Source organism: Ctenopharyngodon idella, chromosome 14 (genome assembly GCF_019924925.1).
Source record: "Ctenopharyngodon idella isolate HZGC_01 chromosome 14, HZGC01, whole genome shotgun sequence".
Taxonomy (NCBI): domain Eukaryota; kingdom Metazoa; phylum Chordata; class Actinopteri; order Cypriniformes; family Xenocyprididae; genus Ctenopharyngodon; species Ctenopharyngodon idella.
Window position 1 is genome coordinate 27,470,985 of NC_067233.1, and position 21,873 is coordinate 27,492,857.

At 35.7% G+C, this 21,873-nt stretch overlaps 1 protein-coding gene across 1 annotated transcript in view; it reads left to right on the forward strand.

The window, feature by feature from the left end:
• Nucleotides 1-1,095: 1,095 nt before the first annotated feature.
• The window catches only part of aff2 (AF4/FMR2 family, member 2), a 244,320-nt gene continuing 223,542 nt past the window's right edge, over nucleotides 1,096-21,873 (forward strand). Inside the window, 1 exon segment of the mRNA XM_051859758.1 lies at nucleotides 1,096-1,500. Within this exon segment, the coding sequence (XP_051715718.1) occupies nucleotides 1,448-1,500 (53 nt within the window). The 5' untranslated portion in view covers nucleotides 1,096-1,447.

The following is a 21,873-nucleotide window of genomic DNA, read 5'->3' on the forward strand; positions in this document are numbered from 1 at the left end:
CAGAAATATCATATAAAAATCACTCAGACAACATTCATGTCAAACATGGGCCAGCAGGATAATTCCTTATTTTGAAGATTTTGTACAGTGTAAATGTTATTAGCTTGGTTTAGTCATTATTCAGTCAATATTTTTGACTTTTAAAATTTTTCAATTGTAATAATAACATTTTAATACTTCTGAGGTTAACAACTATGGTTCTAAACAGTATCAAATTAGAGTTCTTCGGCTTGTAACAACAGCAGAACCCTTTTTTGGTGCTAAATAGGGTTCCATAAAGAACCATGCTTTGAAAGTGCTATAGGACCTTAATGGTGTTATAAATAACCTTTTTTATTAATAGTTTATTTTATGTTAGTATCTTTAAAGTTGCACTGTGTCTCTTCTATTTATGTAAAAACAATTATGTTTATGAAGGCCAAAATTAGCAAAAATGGACAGTGTGTGAGCCCTTTACAATGTTTAAAGGAAAAAGTGATATAAAGTCATGGGATAGCTTTAATGTTTTTTTTTGTTTGTTTGTTTTTTTTTATTTGGTGTGCTTATGCATAAAGTAATAATTTAATATATATATAAAAAATCTAACAATATGGATCATAAATTCACTAGGCCGATCTCTGTTACGTAGTGGAAGAACAGAAGATGAATATCCCTAACTGAATAGAACTGCTCACACTTACATGTTCTGTTAAACTAAAAAGAGAAAAATACATGACTGATAGGAAACCAGTAACAGCTTGAAAGTTAAAATTTCAGGTCCAGAGCTCCAGAAAATCAGCAATGAGGTAGCTTTGACAGTTACAGATTTGAAAAACAAAAAGGCGGGAAAAAAGAACCTTAAACTCTAACGCAAAGAACCATTTCATCATATAAAGTATTCTTCAAGATGATACGGTTCTAAATAGAACTGTTAGGCTACTACGTGTAAAGAACATTTAAAGAACCATCTTTTTTTAGGTTACTGTTGTTGTCGTCGTTTTTATTGTGTTGATGTTGTTGTTTGCATTAAGATAAAACAAGAGAGAATACATTTGGCTCAGGACAAGCTGTTTGCTATTTATAATTAGCCTACTGGAAAACACAAGAAAAATATAGCCTATACTAGGCTAAATCATTAATTCCGATTTTGATTGGCTACATTAAATGAATGCTAAATCAGTTTTGTTTAATAAATCAGTTATAACTTGCATTATTAAAGCCTCTTGACCGTATGTTCACAGGTGATGTACGCCGGACACAGGTGGAGCTGCTCTGGTTCAAAGTGTTGCGCCGGTCTTTTCAGAATGAGTGACCGCCTCCAGCGAGCCCTGACTCCGCCTTCCGCAGGGCTGCGTATCGCTGAGCGGAGAGAGGCAGCGGCAGTGCGAGCTGCGCCGCGCGTCAGTGAGGGAGACAGACAGAGTTCTTGCATATGAGGCCACCGGCACCTCACTGAAACATACCGACCATGGACCTATTCGAGTTTGACTTCTTCAGGGACTGGGAGCTGGAACAACAGTGGTACGTCTGCGGGCTTTATGTGTTAATGCTTATTCAGTTTGAATGAAATGTCTTTGTCATGCGCTCCGATCTGACGTGGTCACATTCCGAAATACGAGTGAAACCCATTATGACGCATGATAGCGGCTGTGTCTCAAACCCTAGTGAGCAGCCTACCTTGACAGCGTTTTGGGGCATCATAGACGCGTTCCGAACGCGCATTCGCAAAGCGCCTATGATGTCCAAAAACGCTGTCTTGGTTGGCAGCTCGCTAGTGCTGACTTCTGTTGTCTCCGGTGATGTGACTGCACTTGTGTTTACATAGATGGATTTATAATTGGGACAAACTTTAATTACAGAAGCGCTGTATTGATGAGTTAAGTGTTGATGCATTGAAACTACATAAAAGAAACAAAGTGCAGCCTGTGCCACTTCTTCCTGTTACTTTATACTGAAATTTGCAGATTTTTAGATTATAGATTATTATTTGATTAGATTATTATAGTCAAAAGTCCTATATAAGTCAAATAGTATATTATTGTTCATGTTTGGGTAATTACATTGTAAGTAATGAGTAATATAAATGTAATTACATATAAATCAAATGTTTTATGCAGTATTTAAACACAGTTGTTTAGTGTTTTAACTACTGTAATTTATTATATTTACATGGATTCAGTTGTATGTAGTGTCACCATACAGATATGTGCATTTATTGCTTATAAAAACAATCACTCATAAAATTCTCAGACGTATTCAACATGCATTCTTTTGTGCAGAAGTGCAGGAGAGCCTAGTAATGTGGCCAGCTGTGTTAATTTGTTTTTATCCATAACTTTATAATGCAAACAAAAGTATTTCATAGTAGTTTGGCATATTTAATAAACATTGTTAATGCGGATAGTCAGCTATAGCGCCCTCACCTGGTTAGGGCTATATGCTATTAATGTCTTTATGCACTTTTTATCCATCACAACAATATGATTTCAACATAATTCTTTGTCTGATTTTTTCTCTATATCTCTATATCCCCACCATGTGGCAGAGTACAGGAACCCATGGAGTGCAGATATGAATCCATACAAAGCAATATAGCAGAGAAAATGAAAGTACCTATAACAATAAAACCTCTTGATGTATTTGAGCATTTATCACTTGACCTACATTGACAAATTAGCATAAACATATGCATGTTGGTTTGGTTAGTTGCTTTTGTCTTGGATGACACAAGTCTTTTTCCTTTGTTGAGCAGTTGCTTCAAATTTTCAACACCTTACGGCTGTTTTACAGGTCTTTCCTTTGTTTTTTTTACTCGCTGTCTTGCACATAATGGGGGATCATTGAGCTTTTATCATCAGCAATGTGATTTGTAGAAGATGGTTTTAAGTGGCAACATATTGTTAGGTGAGCAAATGTTTTTGCTACTATTTTTTTTTTTAAAGGGAAAATGATCCTGCTTTGTCCCTTTATGGTCATTTAGTTCTTCAATTGACTAGCATAAATGTTGCTTACATCTATGAAAATTTAAATGAGAATATAATCAGCCAATAGACCAACATTCAAATGCTGTAATATGTAAGTATTTTGTCTTTAGGGACTTATGAGTCCTTGTTTGAATTCCCTTAAATGATGGCACAATGGCTTGTTGGCCATCTATCGTCTCATAAGGAGTTTCAAATCACTTTATTTTCTCTATAGTCACTAAAATATATATAACAAAACTTAAGGTTAAAGGTTATTTTTATAGGCGCCATGCTGATATTAAAACTATTCTCTCTCAGGAACAGCTACGGGCTAGTTGCTTATTACTTCTGCGGTGGTGGCAATTTTGTCTGTTGTTGCCACATTCATAACCCTGAGCTACCCATTAAGTCTGTGAATATTTATGAGGGTATTTAAAAAGCCATTTTTGTGTGATAAGTTTGCATGGTCTGGGTTTTAAAGGCAGTGTATCACTATTTTTTTTTACTGCTGTACATAGACTGTCAACCAACCAAAAAGACATTTGAAATGTAGATTTGGCTAAATACTTAGATGAATGATTGGTCTGTGTTTTCTAGTGATAAATCAATGTTTCAGAAGCAAGCATACAGTAATAACGCACTCATAATTCATTGTCTCTGTGTTTAATACTTGCCTATATCGCTGCATCCTTATCTGATGGCCCAGGGCTGTACTTCAGCAATCATATTGATTTGAATCTGATCTCCCATATGTTGGTTTGGGCTTCGACATGAGTTGGATGTAATCAAGTCAGATTAGGTGGTGCAAAATTCAGTGAGGTGCAAAATGAGTTCGATGGAGAGCAGTGCCTTATTTGTAGACAAAGGTTAAGCATGGGAGCCACTGAGGCGTTGGGGATTGGGACATGCTTTTCTGTGCTGACACAGCCGTGACATGAATGGCTGCCACAATTATGTTGGCTCTTCATTTTAACAGAGTCAAATGGCTTTGAAGTGTGTTTTTCGAATATTTTATGAAAACAATTGCTCCCCTTCTGTGTGTGGTGCAGTTTTTTCATTTGGTAAATCATTTTGTATTATGAGAGTATGAGTTAAGTATTTGTCATAACCAATGCGTTTGGATTAGAGAACCGGAGCTATGGTTAATTAGACTTTATATGGCTATATTTTATAGGTTTGCACCTTTAGTGGTAATAGAAGACCTCGTAATTAGGTGCAGCCATTTATTGTGACTTTCTTTTCATTTGGCGGCACTTTATAGCCGCCTTGAGAGTAGCACCAGGAGGGATTATTCAATGACTCAGTTGTGCCTTTTTTACTGTTACTTGCCCTTTCTCAGCAGGGATTTCTGTCCCAATAACTCATTTTTATATCCCGGTGTTAAAATGTGCAAAGCTTTGTACTATTGCTGAATGATAAGTTAACTGAATTTCAGACTCCAAGGATTTGTTTTGTGTATGGAGAATGCAGGCGTTATTTTTGCATTTTCAGTATCAATATTCAGAAAACCATTAAATGTTATTTTTTATGAAAATTTTTACCAGGAGTTCACACTAAGCAAAGTGTTTATCACCATTTAAGCTGATGAAAGTTAAACTAGATTTGCATTTATTAAAGGTATTGCGTGCAAGGCAGTAAAACAAGAGGGTAACAGTTTATTTTATAGTGTCCTTGTTAAACATTACACGTACACTATAGTAATAACAGTAAATTATGTATAATTACACAACTAACCCCAAACCAAACCCTAATCCTAACCTTAAAGGGATAGTTCATGCTAAAATGAAATTAAGTCATCATTTACTCACCCTGATGTTGTTCTAATACTGTATGCCCTTCTTTCTTTTATGGAGCACAAAAGGAGAATAAAAAAAAAATTAAAAAAAATCCCACTCACACTCATCCATATCATGGCAGTAAATAGCGACCAGCATCAAGCTTTTAAAAAATAATATTTTATGAATTCATTAGCATATAGATACAAAACTTGGTATGGGTCATTGGCACCATGCCCAGAATGAGCCTGAAAAGGTTTGGGCCAGCACCTCATAGCGGTTAAAAAATATTTACATGCTTATAACACTGGATGTGGTTGACGTATTTTCACATCTTCTTAGATACCTGAATCCTTGCCGAGTCCAACGATACCAAACATGCTATGTTTTGCATTATGGTTTGTCCAATGTTGTGGTTTAGTGTTTAAAAAACTTTCACGAATATCTTAAACCGTTACTCCAATTGAGATAAAATCACTGTAGAAAAATCAAAAACATAGCGTGTTGACTATATGTTTATGGCCAAATGTCAAAATTTTTATTGTAAGTGGCAAAAAAATGCAATCAAAGTCGGATGTAGGTCATTTTTTATGTGCTTATACTGTAAATATAAATGTTTTTAACTCCTAAACTAAATGAGATAGTTTCACCAAATTTGACACTTATTTATGCCCCCATAAATAAGTGTCAAATTTGGTGAACCTATCTCATTCTGAGGACACACACACACAAAACAAATAAAAAAAATAAAATAAACAGTGGGCAGTGCCACTTGTTGGCACTATAATGAAACAAAACATGAAATTGGCTTTAACTACAGTTCCGTTGAGCTGATTGACTTCAATACTGGCATGCAGTGTCTTTGTCTCAGTTGCTATCATAGTCCATCATGACATTGGTGTACCTTGAAAAACGTGTCCGTCATTTTAATCACATTGATACCAAACTCTCTGTGTCATTGCTTTGCCACACTGACAATAACACATCAATTTGGTGACGGTGCCACCTTTTCGTCAAACGTGACAAGCAATTAAATCATACAAAAATTTATTTTATTTGTGTTTTTTCAAGCATTTTGCCTCTGTTGTGCTTGGCCCTGATAATTGCTGCTCGCAGCTGTTCTTCTATTGTTTTTCTATGAAAACACGTGCTAGAAGGACATGTTTGACCATTGCGCTCCCGTCTTGCGAATCATATAAAACCTTGTGTTTTTCCCCCATTCCACTGCCCACTGCCCACATCAGACAGTGTTCTGTCTGACCCGGCCCTTAAGTGTATAATTACACTTTGAAGGACACCTCAAAATAAAGTGTAGTAACATGAGATAAATCACAATTTAGTATGCAAAATATGTAATAAAGAAGACCAGTCAGCACCTATAATGTAAATATTACTTTGACATCATCAGTCAACTTTGTTGAACATTCTAGTTGTGTCCCAAATGATGTACTATATGCACTACATACTCTGCCATCTAGTCAGTGTATGAATTTTATAAAGTTATCCCACATGTTATCCCCTACGTGAGTGCATGAAGTGTCCAACATTCCTCACTTCATTTTTCTGTGAATCATCAGGATATTTATAATGCATTTCTTCTTCTTCTTGGAATTTTCGGTGTGAACACACTACACACACTATACAAAATGACGTGTATAAGTATGCTAATTGGGATGCACTTTCTGTCAATAATGGGTAATAATAAACTGCAAACTACAAAACAGTTTGTATGCAGAAATAACCACAGACATTTAATTAATAGTGTTAGGATTTTTTTAGAATAAACTTTACCTGAAATATGAGATGCTGTATATCAACGCCTACAAGATAAACACTGACAAAATCTTTGAAACTTTCCATAGCTGACAAAACTACACAGATAAAATGAATCCTGTCTGCAGTTTTAACATAAAAATAAAAATCATAATCTTTACAAATAAATATTTGTTTTGTACTTTACTTAGATAATTTAGGTAGCTCACTTAAGATGGACTTGTAGCAAAAAATAAAAGTTTTTTATAGTTATATGTTGAACTTATTGTCTTGAGTAATCTAGACTGTAGATGTGATTCCAAGATACTAAGTTACATTTATTAAAAATTGTTTGTTGCTGGAATTGGATGATGCAGTAAATCCTTTTCACACACTTTCTAAATGTTGGCTGAATTCTCAAAACCAGTGAAATTCAATACAAACTATGAGAAAATAAATGGTAGCAAACAAAAAGACAATTCGTATTGGCAAACCAAGTTCTCTCCTCCATAATGAACCATTTATTTAGTTAAGTTCAGAAAGTAGGGCACTCAGAGTGTGACAAACAAAATGTTCTGTTATGCTGTGAAAAAAAACACTTTTTCTTGGTTTATTGTGGTGTGTGTGTGTGTGTGTGTGTGTGTGTGTGTGTGTGTGTGGTGTCCACTTTGTGGCACATTGTGTGCTGTTTCTCTTTGCTCCCATGCTGTTTAGTCACAGGGATTGAACATTCTCCTTGGTTGTGGCACAGATCTACCACATTTCCCAGCTTCCCTCGCCTTCCCGCTTCCACCTTGACCACAGCTGGGGACTATATATCACACGGCTCGCTCGAGGAGCTGCGCTCGGTGCCAATCTCATTTGTGCCCGGCTTGAAAAGGCAGCCAAGCCAGGCTGTGCCCGGCACATCTCTGCGGCCGCCACACAAGTGAGGAGGCTCGGCAGTTGGCATGCCGTTAGTGAGAGCAGGCTGCCAAGCACAGTGCCCGTGGACTCATTTTGCCACCTGCAAAAAGAAAGCCAAATGCTGTGGTATGATAAAGCAGCAAGGTTGGCACGGCGGTCAGGTTATATGGGAGAGACAAAAGGTGATGGGATGCCACCCTTCTGCCCTCAGGTTCAGCACGCAATTAACAAGTTCCTCTGACAGGACGACAGTCAGTAGAACAATTTGAGTAGTTTCAAAGCCAAAGACCTATGGACATGAATATGATGTTAAGCACAGCACAACAAACCAGTCTTAACTTGATTTACTTTTTTTTGATTAATGTCACTGGTCTTATGCAGATTATTCTGAAGAAAAATAAACAATAAATTATTAATTAGTTAAATTAATTAAAATTAGACTGCATGGTTAATCAAAATAGAACCAAAATTGTGATATGGCTTAGTATGATTATTAAATCCCAAAGGCTGTGATTTAATGAAATAAATATATGCAGGCTCCCTCTGGTTTTCCTGTAAAATAAAATGTAGATGGTTTATCGTTTGAAAATGAAGAAACTAAGACAGCCATAGATATTAGTATTGTAATTTTACAGTTGTACTGTAAAATAAAATAATAATAAGAATAATAATTATTATTATTATTAATAATTTATTTTAAATATCCGTTTTTTTTATTTCACAGTGACATATTACAGTAACATTTCCTATTTTTAAAATATTTTATTCAGTAATAACAACAACAACAACAATAATAATAATAATAATAATAACTTTTATTTTATCATGAAATATTACAGGAATATTTCCCATTAGTAACAAAAACAACAACAACAACAACAACAACAATACTACTACTACTACTACTACTACTACTAATAATAACAACAATAACAATATTAATAATTAATAATAAATCATATAATATTCATATAACAATAATAATTATTATTATTATTATTATTTATTTTAATACTATTTTTTATTTTACAGTAATATTTAAAAAAAATAGTAAAAAACAACAACAACTACAATAATAATAAGATGATGATGATGATTATTATTATTATTATTATCACATTGATGTATAATCACAAAATATTTGGACAGTTTTTAAACATATTTTAAATTGCAATTTTTAACAGAAAAAAAAAAAAATGCAATTACTTTTTCCTAAATCATGCATCCCTGATTAAAAATTAATTGATTAGAATAATAAATAATACATATCTCCACCTCTGAAATTACTTTCCTGCTGATATAATCAAGGATTTATGGGTGGAGATAAACCAATAAATTGATGAATGTAAACCAATAATAATAATTTTTTTGTGAGAGTGGTGTTTTTCCTGTGCAAAACTCTCCACTTGTCAGGATGTTGTGCGTTTGTTAAAGTGTTCTTGTTGCTTTTAGCCCTTTTCTTTGCCGTTGCTTGAGTGTTCTGTGTGATTCCAAGTCAAACAATTTTATTTCCATTGTCTACCTAGTTGAAAACATAATCAAATTACCCATTTCAAACTAAATGTAAGAATAAAACAAAATCCACAGACGAACCAACAGGTGCTAATTCACTTGAAGTTGATTACCTTGATTCACAGTGGTCATACATCATAATGCCAGTCAGTGTAACATAGAGTAGTTTAAGTGGCACGAGGACCGATGTTGAAAGGCTGTCCAAGTGGAACTGCTCTAGCACAGACCCTCTTAGGGTCTCTCAGACGAGTCTCTGGATGGCTGTCCGGCTCTAGAGAAGTTATTAACTGAGCACTAATTACAATAGACCCAATAAGGGCTGTGGTAATGGCCCTGTGAATTCAAATGCTTTAAATATCTGCTTCAATTAGCCTTGACCATTTCATTTAGACAGCATCAACATGTGTGCCAAGATTGTTTTGACTCAAACATCAATGGTGCATAAAAAGCAAACAAAACATGAACAGAATATCATTTCGGCCAAGGCTGTATGCCAAAGATTAATTTAGTCATTGATGAAAAATGCAAGGTTACTTAAATAATGGTTAATTAATAAGGAGTTGAGTGGTGCACATTTATAAAACCTGCCTTCAGTACATTTTTGACTAAAAGTCAATGACATTCTAGAGCCAAAGGTATACATTTGGTACTTAAAAATATTAATTTGATTGGACAAATGACTTTGGATACATCCTTAAGTGCAGGATGAGTCATCAATATATATATATATATATATATATATATATATATATATTTTAGAAGAAAAAGACTACATTTTAAATATGTACATTACTGTTCAAAAACATTAAATGTTTTTAAATGAAGTTTCTTATGTTCACCATGTCTGCGTATATTCCATCTAAAATACAGTGAAATTATTACAATTTAAAATAAAGTGTTTTCTATTTTAATATATAATGTTCAAATGTAATTTATTCCTGTGATGCAAAGCTGAATTTTCAGCATCATTACACAATTCTTCAGTATCAGATGATCCTTCAGAAATCAATTTGCTTAATATTTTAGTGGAAACCACTTTTTTGTCAGGTTTCTTTGAAGAATAGAAAGTTCACAAGAACAGCATTTATTTAAAAATAAAACTCTTTTGTAACATTATAACTGTCTTTACTGTCACTTTTTATGTAATGCATCTTTGCTGAATAATTTCTTTCCAAAAAATCTTACTGACCCTTATTGAACTTTATAATGGTTGGCTATATCTGCTATTTTGTCATATCATATGCCATTAAAGCTAACAGAAATAGACTGCTGGTCATGGATGTTGGACACGACTTCTTCCGAGCTGCTTCTGGTATTTAATAAAAGACATCAAAGTTGCCCTGTTCACATCAAATGAATCAGGTGTGCAATGAAACCACACAGCAGATCCGTAATGAATGTCTTTCTTGATTTCTATTCGTCGGCAGACTTCCGTTGCGGCCCGATTGGTTGGATTCCGTCTAAAGATCTTCAGGTTAATCAAGCTTCATGCTTCAAGCTTCCAGCTTACCTTTATGCCACGAAGCAATTTACTCCACTACCCCAAAGGTCACTGCTTCCATTGAAATCACTCTATGACAAATATGATGATTCAATACAGCCACGCAGGCATCTGTTAGAGCACTTTTTTTCAATCTCATTTCTTTCTGAAAGATGAATCAGTTTGTCTTTTAGACTGACCTTTTGCTATTGGCATGGTCTAAGCCAAAGGAAATTGCAAATTCTTTTTAGAGCCCTAATATTAATGGATGTTTCAATTGAGCAATATTTGGATGTTTCTTCTTTCAGAAAGTGAGAGGAGCGCTCATTGCTTATTACTCGTGTTCGTGCAAATTAAGAGATAACGAAGCTTAATTCCTGAGAATCGAACACTGGAGGCATTGTGTGACATATATGACTCTCTCATCAGGATTCACACGGATATGTGCTGAGTGCTTAACTTTATATGTGATTTTCCAGTTGCATAATCAAGCATTGTTCTTTGTGTGGGCATTTTGCCAAAGGACTATGACAAAGCTAGTTTGAATATTACTCAGATATTACTTGTTCAGTACCAATGCACAAATCTGATTCATGAGGTGTATTCATACACAAGAATCAGCTGTACTGCTGCATTCTGGGACAGCAGGTTTTGTTGTTTTTACATAGCTGTTTCCTTAATTTGTTTGATGTAATATAGGCTTCTAATGTCTATGGGCCAGATTTACTAACAGCTTGCGTCAGCACAAATCCCCTTTTGGCGATAAAAAACTGCTGTCAGGATTTTCTAAAGACACGCAGTGAAAAATTAGCGCTGAAAAGGTGCGGACAGGGTTATTTTTGATGCTGACCTTATTGCACTTGCATTTGTAGGAGTTCCCTTTCAGACGCAAAATTTATTTGAGGAGAGTAATTAAATGAATCATGCAAGGTGATTTACTAAGGTTTACTCTAGTCAATTTACTGGTATTTGCGCCATTAGTTACAGCCCCCAAAAAAGCATGTTTTAAACCAGATGCTAATTTGCGCTGCTCTTGGTAGATTGCGTTGGTCATTATGGGAATGATCCGGCTGCGTCTGCGTTATTTAATTTGCGCATCATCAGTAGATAACGCACATAACTTTCCACTCCCATTAGCAATTTTTTTTGGAATTGCGCTCTCAAGCTATAATTTGCCCTGTTTAGTAAATCTGGCCCTATGTCTCTTATTAAATACTTGAAGCAAAGTCAAATCACTTTATTTATTTGAAGGGGAAAAGTTCAAACCGCGAATAAATGTATATTTTTTTTTAACAATCCAAACAAAATTGCAACTGAACTCGATAATAGAGTGGTGATAATAGAACAAAAGGTCAAAGTATTGTCAGGTTGTGTTTATCACAGACTTTATTTTACTCACAAATTGAAAAACTCCATTATAAAACCCCATAGGAGAATCTTGAGGGAACCAGTGGTGAATTAGCTAGTCTTCCGGGTTTTGACGTCATCTATTGTGAGCATGCATTTTCATTGTCTTCATCATCTCTGCAACCTGATTGGACTGACTAAATTTGGATGTGAATGTGTGATTTCTGCCATATTGTTTTAAATAAATGGGTCAATGATGTGACTGTTCATTTTTTTGTCCAAAGGCCTTAATAATAAAAAACAAAGATATGGCATCCAAAGTATGTAAGATAGTACAACTAGATCTCTTTTATTGAATCGAAAAGGTTTTAATTATATTTCGCTACATATAAAGATATTTTAAAGATTTTGAAGTGTCAAAAGGTCATTCGGTTTAACCGTCCAAAGGCCAATACAGCCATTTCATTAGTGATTAAAATATCTTAAAATGTATTAAATGTGTATATGTTTTATTCTGGTATGATTTTATAACATCATATATCAACATAGTGCAAAACTGTATTAAAATTATGTGTAGAAGTCGTTGCTTTGTTATGAGAAAGAATGTCCAGAAAAATTAATTTCATAGATGTCATTCAGAGTAACCAATATAAAGGGACCATTTTGGATCAAATCACGCAGTCAATATCCTGTGACAGAATGTGACAACATTTAGACACCTGCAAAGGACCACATGGTCGTGAAGCAAAGTAACTAACTCTCTTTTAACTATTTGAAAAATTAATGTTTTCACTTGCTCATATGCATGTCCCGAAACATCAGGTCATTCAACCGCTATAAAACATGGAAAATGTTGTAATATTTTAAAAACTTGTACTAAATATAAGTATATATAAGTATAAGTTTGATCGTCCTTTTGCTAGCTAAAAAATGACAAAAATGACAAAAGCAGTGTTAATTGATTATGAAAACCACATAATCTCATTGTTAAAGGTGCAATATGTAAGATTTTTCCAGTAAAATATCCAAAAACCACTAGGCCAGTGTTATATATTTTGTTCACTTGAGTACTTACAATATCCCAAATGTTTCCAACTATTTGTAAATCGTGAGAAAATTGCAATTTTAACCAAGGCCTGTCAATTGCGTCATACCCGCGTTACCCTCGGTTTCTGGTTTTATTTTGTAAAAAGCATGGAAACACCAAAGACGCTTTAATATGTTACATGTTCTAATAGACAAGGGAACAACTGTTTGGTTACGTTTATAGACAGATAACTAATTGTTGTTATATAGCTCAACACGTTTAGTTTTATTGTTTAAATCTAATTTTCTTGATTTTTTGTGAGTACCATGCTTTACCATGTCTACTATTTTGTCGAGTAGCTAACATAGCATAATCAGATGCAGCTTTATTTTTAGTAACAGTAATACAGCATTTTCTCCATCATACAATACGTTTTAAAATTAATTGCATGCCATTTATCAACACAAGCCATCCAGCATTTAATATGATATTCTAAAATCGATCTAGCTTACTGCAGTGTGCAACAATGTCTTACAGCATCTGCCGAGCGAACGCACAGAGTAACGTTATAACATCATTTTCAACACTCTCAAATGTATCTAATATGATAAACAGAGCTGTTACCTCATACTCATGACAGGAAAAACGGAAGCGGCGCCGGCGACTGTGGCATAATAAAAGTTCCGCTGCTTGTGAGGCGTGTGTTGCGCAATGGCTCCAGCGGCCTCGTTCAGCTCCCACAACACTCGGTCCTGCTCTGCTTCATACTACAGTAACGTTAATAATCGCATCCATGAACATGATTTCTTCCTGAGTCCTATCCCGATTGTTTCCACCGGCTGTGATGTGAAGACCACATGTCCCAAGATTCCGCTCTCAAACTTGCCGTCATCAAGCTACGCCTTTGTTTTGAATAGGCCTCTAGCGACCTCTGGCGGACAAAAATCTTACGTATTGCACCTTTAACACTGAATAAAACTTCAAAATTAATTATATCTCCATTATGTTTTTTACACTTTTAAAAACCTTATTCGTCAATGACCCAAACACATTTTTTACTACATCTTTGCTTTGAAAGACATAAGTAATGTTTGTTTATATATGTAAATAAATTATTTTATTTTATTATTTGATTTGTGGCCATGATGTTTCTGTAAGAAAGAAAAGCATGATTATTTGTGTGTTGGTGTTAAAGTATGACTGTGTGCTGATGCTGAGATTCTGAAGTATCAGGGCTGAACAAACAGCGGCCGGTGTTTGGCTTCAGCATGTAAAAATGGATCTCACCTTGTTTATTGGGAGCTACAGAACTGCTAAAGAGCAGACACGCCTGCCAAATATCACAATCACACGGAGCTCCGTCATTCACATCCAACTGTCCGCCTATTTTCACAGCACATGCTAATTTGTCCCATTAAACGTGGCTCATTCACATTGAGCTAAAAGTGTCTGAAAAAAACTACTAACAGTGTTGTCATTCTAGCTGCTCCAGTGCTCTGAAAGTCCCCCTGGCTTTTATTGTTTGATAAAGATCGGAAAGGAACACACATCTTTATCAGAGAAGGAGAGAAAAGCTGAGATAAGAAAATGAATTGAAGCCAAAATGCTTTAAATGGAAGACTATCTCCCTGTGAGAAACTCATAGAGCTGTTAAGAGCTGTGAGTAACAAAAGGGGCACAGATGCATTGAGACTATAATCTCACTGGAGGAGAGAAAGTTCTGGAGAGCAGTGCGATTACAATGTGATGCTAGATTGAGGTGGACATCTTGCTTTGAAGGTGATAAGGGAAGGTAGACTACCAGTAAAAGGACACTTGACTGAATTAATGTTTCTCATGACCTTAAAAGCCTTCTGATTTAAAGACTATTGCTTAAATACGTGGAATTTAGTTTTTCAGGAAAAAATAACTTTTCTTTTCATTATTATTATTATTATTATTAGTAGTAGTGTTTAAAAATAATAACAATAATAATAATAATAATAATAATAATAATAATAATAATAATAATAAATATTATTATTATTATATTATATACTTTATTACACTACTACCACTACTACTACTACTAATAATAATTTTATATATATATATATATATATATATATATATATATATATATATATAATTACTTATAATCATTTATTGTTGTTATTGTTATTATTACTATTACACTATTACTGATTATTATTATTATTGTTTTTATTAGTGTAATAATAATAATATGATTGATGATAATAAATAACATTTATTATTATAATAAAAACATATTATTATTATTATTATTAGTAGTAGTAGTAGTAGTAGTGTAGTAAAATAATAATAATATAATAATATTTTTAGTTATTTCTATTATTATTATTATTTATAATGTATTATTATTATTATTATTATTATTATTATTACACTAATTCTACTACTACTAATATTGTTATTATTATATTATTTATCATGTATTATTATTAATAGTAGTAGTAGTAGTAGCGTAATAAATATATATATATATATATATATATATATTAAAAAAAACCTTTCATATATTGTGTATATTTGACATATAAATTCATTCAGGAGTATATTTTCTTTTTCTTTTTTTCCACTTTTCATTCAGTCATAAACAAAACAACAATGTCGCACCCCAGCAGTCACTCTTCAAAGTGCTTCACAGCGTATTTGTTGTACGTTATTGATTGCATCTCTCTGTCGCTCTCTTTTATAAAAATCTTTCACATCACACTTCTTCATATCACTGTGAATGTGGCAAAATAGCTCTATTACTTTAGTCAGCTTAGATTAGACAGCACGTCTTGTACAGGAGACATTTATAGAACAGTCTATTATTCCATCAAGAGCTTCAAACATAATGTTCCTCTATGTCTGCGTGATGGCCTTGAGTGCCAGGCGTTTTCATTCTCAGGTAGGAGAGCATCAGATGCTGCTGTAGTATTGTAATGCATATTCATGCATAAATAAACAGCAATGAACACGTTTGACGTGCTGACAACCTTATTGTTGCGCAGAGCTGAGTTATGGTCGACTGCTGCATAATAACAGTCAGTAATAGCAGTGTTTTCCTCACACCTCAGAAGCCTTCATCGGCATGAATCATTCAATCATAGCAGGTGGTGCTGTTTTGTATCTGCAGAAGCATTCTCGTGGAGTTTCTCAAGGAATGTGTTTGCTGTAACATTTAGGTGCAACATAAAATTTTACATGAACCCGCCCTTCCCCTCCCCCGCCCTTTGGTTTCATCAGTTATGTTTATCTTTAGGTTTTATGTTTCAATTAGCTTGTTTTTTCTTGCAAGATGATTAGTTGTGTGGATCAATTGCTTTGCTGTTGTCTCTGTGACATTCTAGTCTCTAGATTTGATTTGTCAGTCCAGTCTCCCAGTGTAAGAGAGAGTTTAGGGCCAATTAACAAAAAGTTTTGATGCACTGCAAACTCAGGGGCTGTTTACACGACACCATTTTAAACCAAAACACGACAACAGCATTTTGGGGGCATGAAAATGCAAACTTTTTCAAAGTGCAGGTTTTTGAAAACGATAACATTATCATTTCTGTGTAAACGTACCTTTAAACATTTGGTTTCCAGTGAAATTTGGTTGCAAAATCTGCTTGTGAACTTTTTTAACTTGTCATCTGGGTATAATTTATAATAATAGTGAAAAAACTGGCTAACATAGATGAGTTTTTTGTTGGAATTGCAAGAATAACTTGTGATAGTATCTTGGTAGCATCAATAACAATGGGTTTAAAAAATATATATAATTAATATTTTGCCATGTACAACATACACTGCTCAAAAAAAATCAGAGAATAGCATCAAGTCAGTTAAACTTCTGGGTTATTGTTCTGGTCAGTTAAGTAGCAGAGGGAGTTGTTAATCAGTTTCAGCTGCTTTGGTGTTAATGAAATTAACAACAGGTGCACTAGATGGGCAACAATGAGATGACCCCCAAAACAGGAATGGTTTTACAGGTGGAGGCCACTGACATTTTTTTCCCTACTCATTTTTCTGACTGTTTTTCACTAGTTTTGCATTTGGCTAGGGTCAGTGTCACTACTGGTAGCATGAGGCGATACCTGGACCCTACAGAGGCTGCACAGGCAGTCCAACTCCTCCAGGATGGCACATCAACACGTGCCATTGCCAGAAGGTTTGCTGTGTCTCCCAGCACAGTCACAAGAGCATGGAGGAGATTCCAGGAGACAGGCAGTTACTCTAGGAGAGCTGGACAAGGCTGTAGAAGGTCCTTAACCCATCAGCAGGACCAGTATCTGCTCCTTTGTGCAAGGAGGAACAGGAAGAGCACTTCCAGATCCCTAAAAAATGACCTCCAGCAGGCCACTGGTGTGAATGTCTCTGACCAAACAATCAGAAACAGACTTCATGAGGGTGGTCTGAGGCCCCAACGTCCTCTAGTGGGCTCTGTGCTCACTGCCCGGCACCGTGGAGCTCGATTGGCATTTGCCATTGAACACCAGAATTGGCAGGTCTGCCACTGGCGCCCTGTGCCGTGGAGAACGTTATGCTGCCTGTAACATTGTTCAGCATGATCGGTTTGGTGGTGGGTCAGTGATGGTCTGGGGAGGCATATCCATGGAGGGACACACAGACCTCTACAGGCTAGAAAATGCCACCCTGACTGCCATTAGGTATCGGGATGAAATCCTTGGACCCATTTTCAGACCCTACGCTGGTGCAGTGTGTCCTGGCCTGGGTTCCTCCTGGTGCACGACAATGCCCGGCCTCATGTGGCGAGAGTATGCAGGCAGTTCCTGGAGGATGAAGAAATTGATACCATTGAATGGCCCCCACGCTCGCCTGACCTAAATTCAATATAACTCCTCTGGGACATTATGTTTCGGTCCAACCGATGCCACCAGGTTGCACCTCAGACTGTCCAGGAGCTCACTGATGCCCTGGTCTAGATCTGGGAGGAAATACCCCAGGGCACCATCCGTCGTCTCATTAGGAGCATGCCTCGACATTGTCAGGCATGCATACAAGCACGTGGAGGCCATTCAAACTACTGAGTACCATTTTGAGTTGCTGCAATGAAATTTTAGTAAAATGGATAGCCTGCTGCATCATTTTTTCACTTTGATTTTCGGGGGTGTCTTTGAATTCAGTCCTCTGTAGGTTGATAATTTTCATTTCCATCAAACTATGTGGCATCCTTTCATTCCTAACACATTACCCAGTCCATATCAATATAGATATCCAGCATGAAATTTTTCCCCATTGAGATTTGATGTGTTTTCAAAGTGTTTCTTTATTTTATTTTTTTTATTTTTTTGAGCAATGTACATTTACAGTAGAAGTGTTAATGAATGTATGGCCAATTTGAAGTTAAATTATGTATTTTTAAAATCATAATAACTAGATAATTAATCATTTTAAATATAATTATAAAATTGTAATGAAAATGTTTGATGAAACTGAATAAAATGTAAAATCATACTTTATGTAAAATGTAAAAGCATACTTTAAATCTAAGTTATACTTTAAATATATAATAATTTTTATTGGAAATATAAAATTGGAAATATAACAATTTTAAATGTATAGTTATTTATGAAAGTTTTTTTTTAATCATTTATGTTAACAGTCCAGGGAGCTATGCAGTAAATTTTATTACTAAGCATTTCAGTTTGTTCAAATCTTTAACCGTAAGTATGAGCAATAGTAATAATTCTTGCCTGAGTGATTCTAATAATTTGCTTCAGTGTTTATCTAGGCATTTTTTTCTCTTAAAAATAGTTGGTTTAACTGAATTGGGTGGAAAAGCAAAGCCGCTGACATTAGTGCTACATTAACTCTTTGACTCCATATTTAGGTAATTCCCCAAGGGTTTCTGTAGCTGTGCGCACCCTGTGGGCTTTTCACGTCCTCTCGCCGCCTGGAAATTCAAACCTTTTAGTTACAGAAGCACCGCGGGGACTTCATGCTAGAATGCCCCGTAAAGCAGCAGACACAGGGAGCTTCAGAAGTCAACAGAGGAATGATCTAGATGGCAGAGGAAAACGTCATCAATTCGCCGCTGACGGCAATACAGCCCGGCTCCTGTGATTTATGGCACGTTGCTGTTTTTCCCAGCATGCTGTTCCTCCTCCGCCATGGCATTGAGTTATTACCCAAAGTGTGAGCAACATACCTGTTAGAGATCAATCCGGCACTTTCTCTGTTTGCGGGGACCTGCTTGACTTCCATGTTTGCAGCTTTAGCCGCATTGATATTTCGCTATTGATTTTCTTCTGTTCATTTCTTGCCTCCTTCAGCACCTGGACTGATAGGCCTGTTGTGTTTAGCCGGTTTTATTGTGATGTGACAAAGATGGATGTGACATTGTCCTCTGTGGGCCGCTGGATAGTGGAAGTGTTAATGAAGCCATTAGCACAGTCCGAGAGAGAGGAGAGTGTGGCGAAATTACCATTATTCTGCCACCATTAAGTCGTAATCTGCCAACTTCTCTCTCTCTCGCTGCCATTCTCTCCATTTCCACCGCTTTCTCTCCTACACTTGCTGATCCACTTCGACTGTCCTGTAAAGCTTCATTAATTCATTTGTTATCAAAAGCAGTTAACCACAAAAAGAGTGCGGAGGAGTGATGGGGGCTCGTAATAATGTATACTATAATTACCATCCACACCGGCTTCTAAATGCACGAGCCCAGACGAAAAAAAAAGCAAATGGCTACACAATTCATAAATCTCATTACTTCAAAACTCCATTCTTATAAAGAGACAGAAGCTCATTTGGTCGGCACAAAAGCAAGAAAAAAACGATCATCACTAAAAGCGTTCGGGTAACCTTGGATTTATCTGAAGTTGAAGAACTTTCTTTGTACTTTCCTGTCTGTGGCGTTCAACAGATTATGAACGTTATGGAAAGCCTGCAGCTCTCAGAGCTTCTTATTTCCTGATGGACTGTGACTAATTTTAAGCTTGTTTAATTAAGTACAAAATGACTCTCTAGTGCACATTGTGGAGTTGACAGGGGAACTTTTTTGGTCAAGGGCTATGTGCTGGAGACTGAAATTGGGAAGTTATAGTCATAATCAATACCAATATCTAAAATGTAGTTACTGTAATGTATGTAAAGTGTAACTAATGTGTTATACTGTATTTGAAAATATTGGTCTGGTTTCACAGACAGGGCTTAGATTAAGCCAGGATTAGGCCTTAGTTCAATTAGGATATTTAAGCAGCTTTTTTAAACATGCCTTAGGAAAAAAAAAAAAAAAAAAAAAAAAAAAAAAACATTACTGGTGTGCATCTTGTGACAAAACAATGGCACTGCCATATTTTAAGATAAGTCAGTGCAAGTTGCTTTCAGTTTAAACAGCTCAAACATGCATTTTAGTCTAGGACTATGGGCTTAAAGGGTTAGTTCACCCAAAAATGAAAATGATCCCATGGATTACTCACCCTCAAACTATCCTAGGTGTATATGACTCACCTTTGAAAGAATGCAAAGATGAACAATTCGAAATTCCTTTTTTTTTTTTTTTTTTTTTTTGAGATCCCTGGTTCTTTTGAAAATACTCCTTTATTTAAAAGGTTAAATATTAATATGGATATTAAAAATTTAAATTAAAACAATGGCATGTATCCTCCTCAAACACCAAACGTTGCCTCAAGTTTTTCAAGTAATTATTCAACTAAACAGGAATAAAATAAAGAACAAAGAAACAAGTAACAAGTAATAAATTAAACTGTGGAACAGCCATATTTTCGTCATGGCTGTCTTGACTGCATATTCAGACTGACTTGACCGAGGAGACAACCCTTGGGTATTGAACTGAGTCAGTTCTCTGCACAGTATAGTTGCTGTAAGAACATTGATCTGTCAAAACCAATCTGAATGTAAAGCTGTGACTGAGAACTTACTTGTGAAGATGTCAAGACATCTAGTTTTACCTTAGGGGATTTGTTCCTCCAAATGAGTTTACTTATTGATGGGGTCTAGCACTGCAAATAATTGACAAACCTTTACAGAGTGAAGATAACTGTTGAAACAGGAAATTGAAATGCATTTGATTGGAAACATTGAGTTGATCCCCCTTCAAATGTAAGTTTAATTGCTCCTTGTTTTATAGTCATTACATACAAATCCATGAATAGAACAAGCAAGCAAAAAAGAACAAAGATATTGGCAGGAATGGCTGAGAGAGAGGAAACAACAAACGCATGCTATCTGAACGAAGAAATCTTTAGAGGAAGTGTCAACTATACCAAAAGCAGTGCGAGTGCAAGTGCTGGTTCTCGATAATATTGATCAGACCGAACTATGCTTATGCTACCAATTAACAATGTACATTCTCATTAAGGTCATATTAGACACAGTCAGCAGTTGTTGATTGATGCCCAACAATCCAGAAAACATGGAAATCGATATGGAACTGCAGATGTGTTACTGCCCACCCTACAGCATAGTCATGTAATCATAACAAAGCATTAAAAAAGACAATATTTTCTTAGTAAGAAGTATGGCCTAATTGAAATATTAGGGCCATGTGATTGTGAATTATTCTCAATAGCATATATACAAGGAACTGGAGACTAGCTCATGAATTTAGCAGTCTATCGTGATTTTTCTGACATAAATCCAATAGAAACTGGATTAAAACTGCTCCATTGGAGTCTAAGTCTGTTGTTTACATATTACATGACATCAGGAAGTGTTATCAGAAGTGCAACAATGACAATTATGGTGTTAATATGCCAATATGATGTCACAATCATTGACGAAACACATTTTATTAAGACCCTGCCTTTATTGTATTGGGAGCGTGTTGACGTATACATGATGACGTTTGACTGCGGTGGGCCTCTCGGTCTCGGGTGAGGGCCGGTTTCCTGTGGCAGCCTTCCTGAATGAGAGACCTGAATGGTATCTGAGCTTTACAGGAATGCCAGGTCCTTCTCCGCTCCGTGAGCTGGAGTCTGCGGCCCCACCGCACTGGCGTAACCGTGGTGGACCATGGTGGGGGATGCAGATAGCACAGGCTCTGTGGATGGAGATAAGGGTATCCTGGCAGCCATGAGTAAGAACAAGGAGGGGGCCCTAACAGCCTACCGCACCAGTTCAGCCTCTTTCACTTCATATGGGTTGATGAGAGGT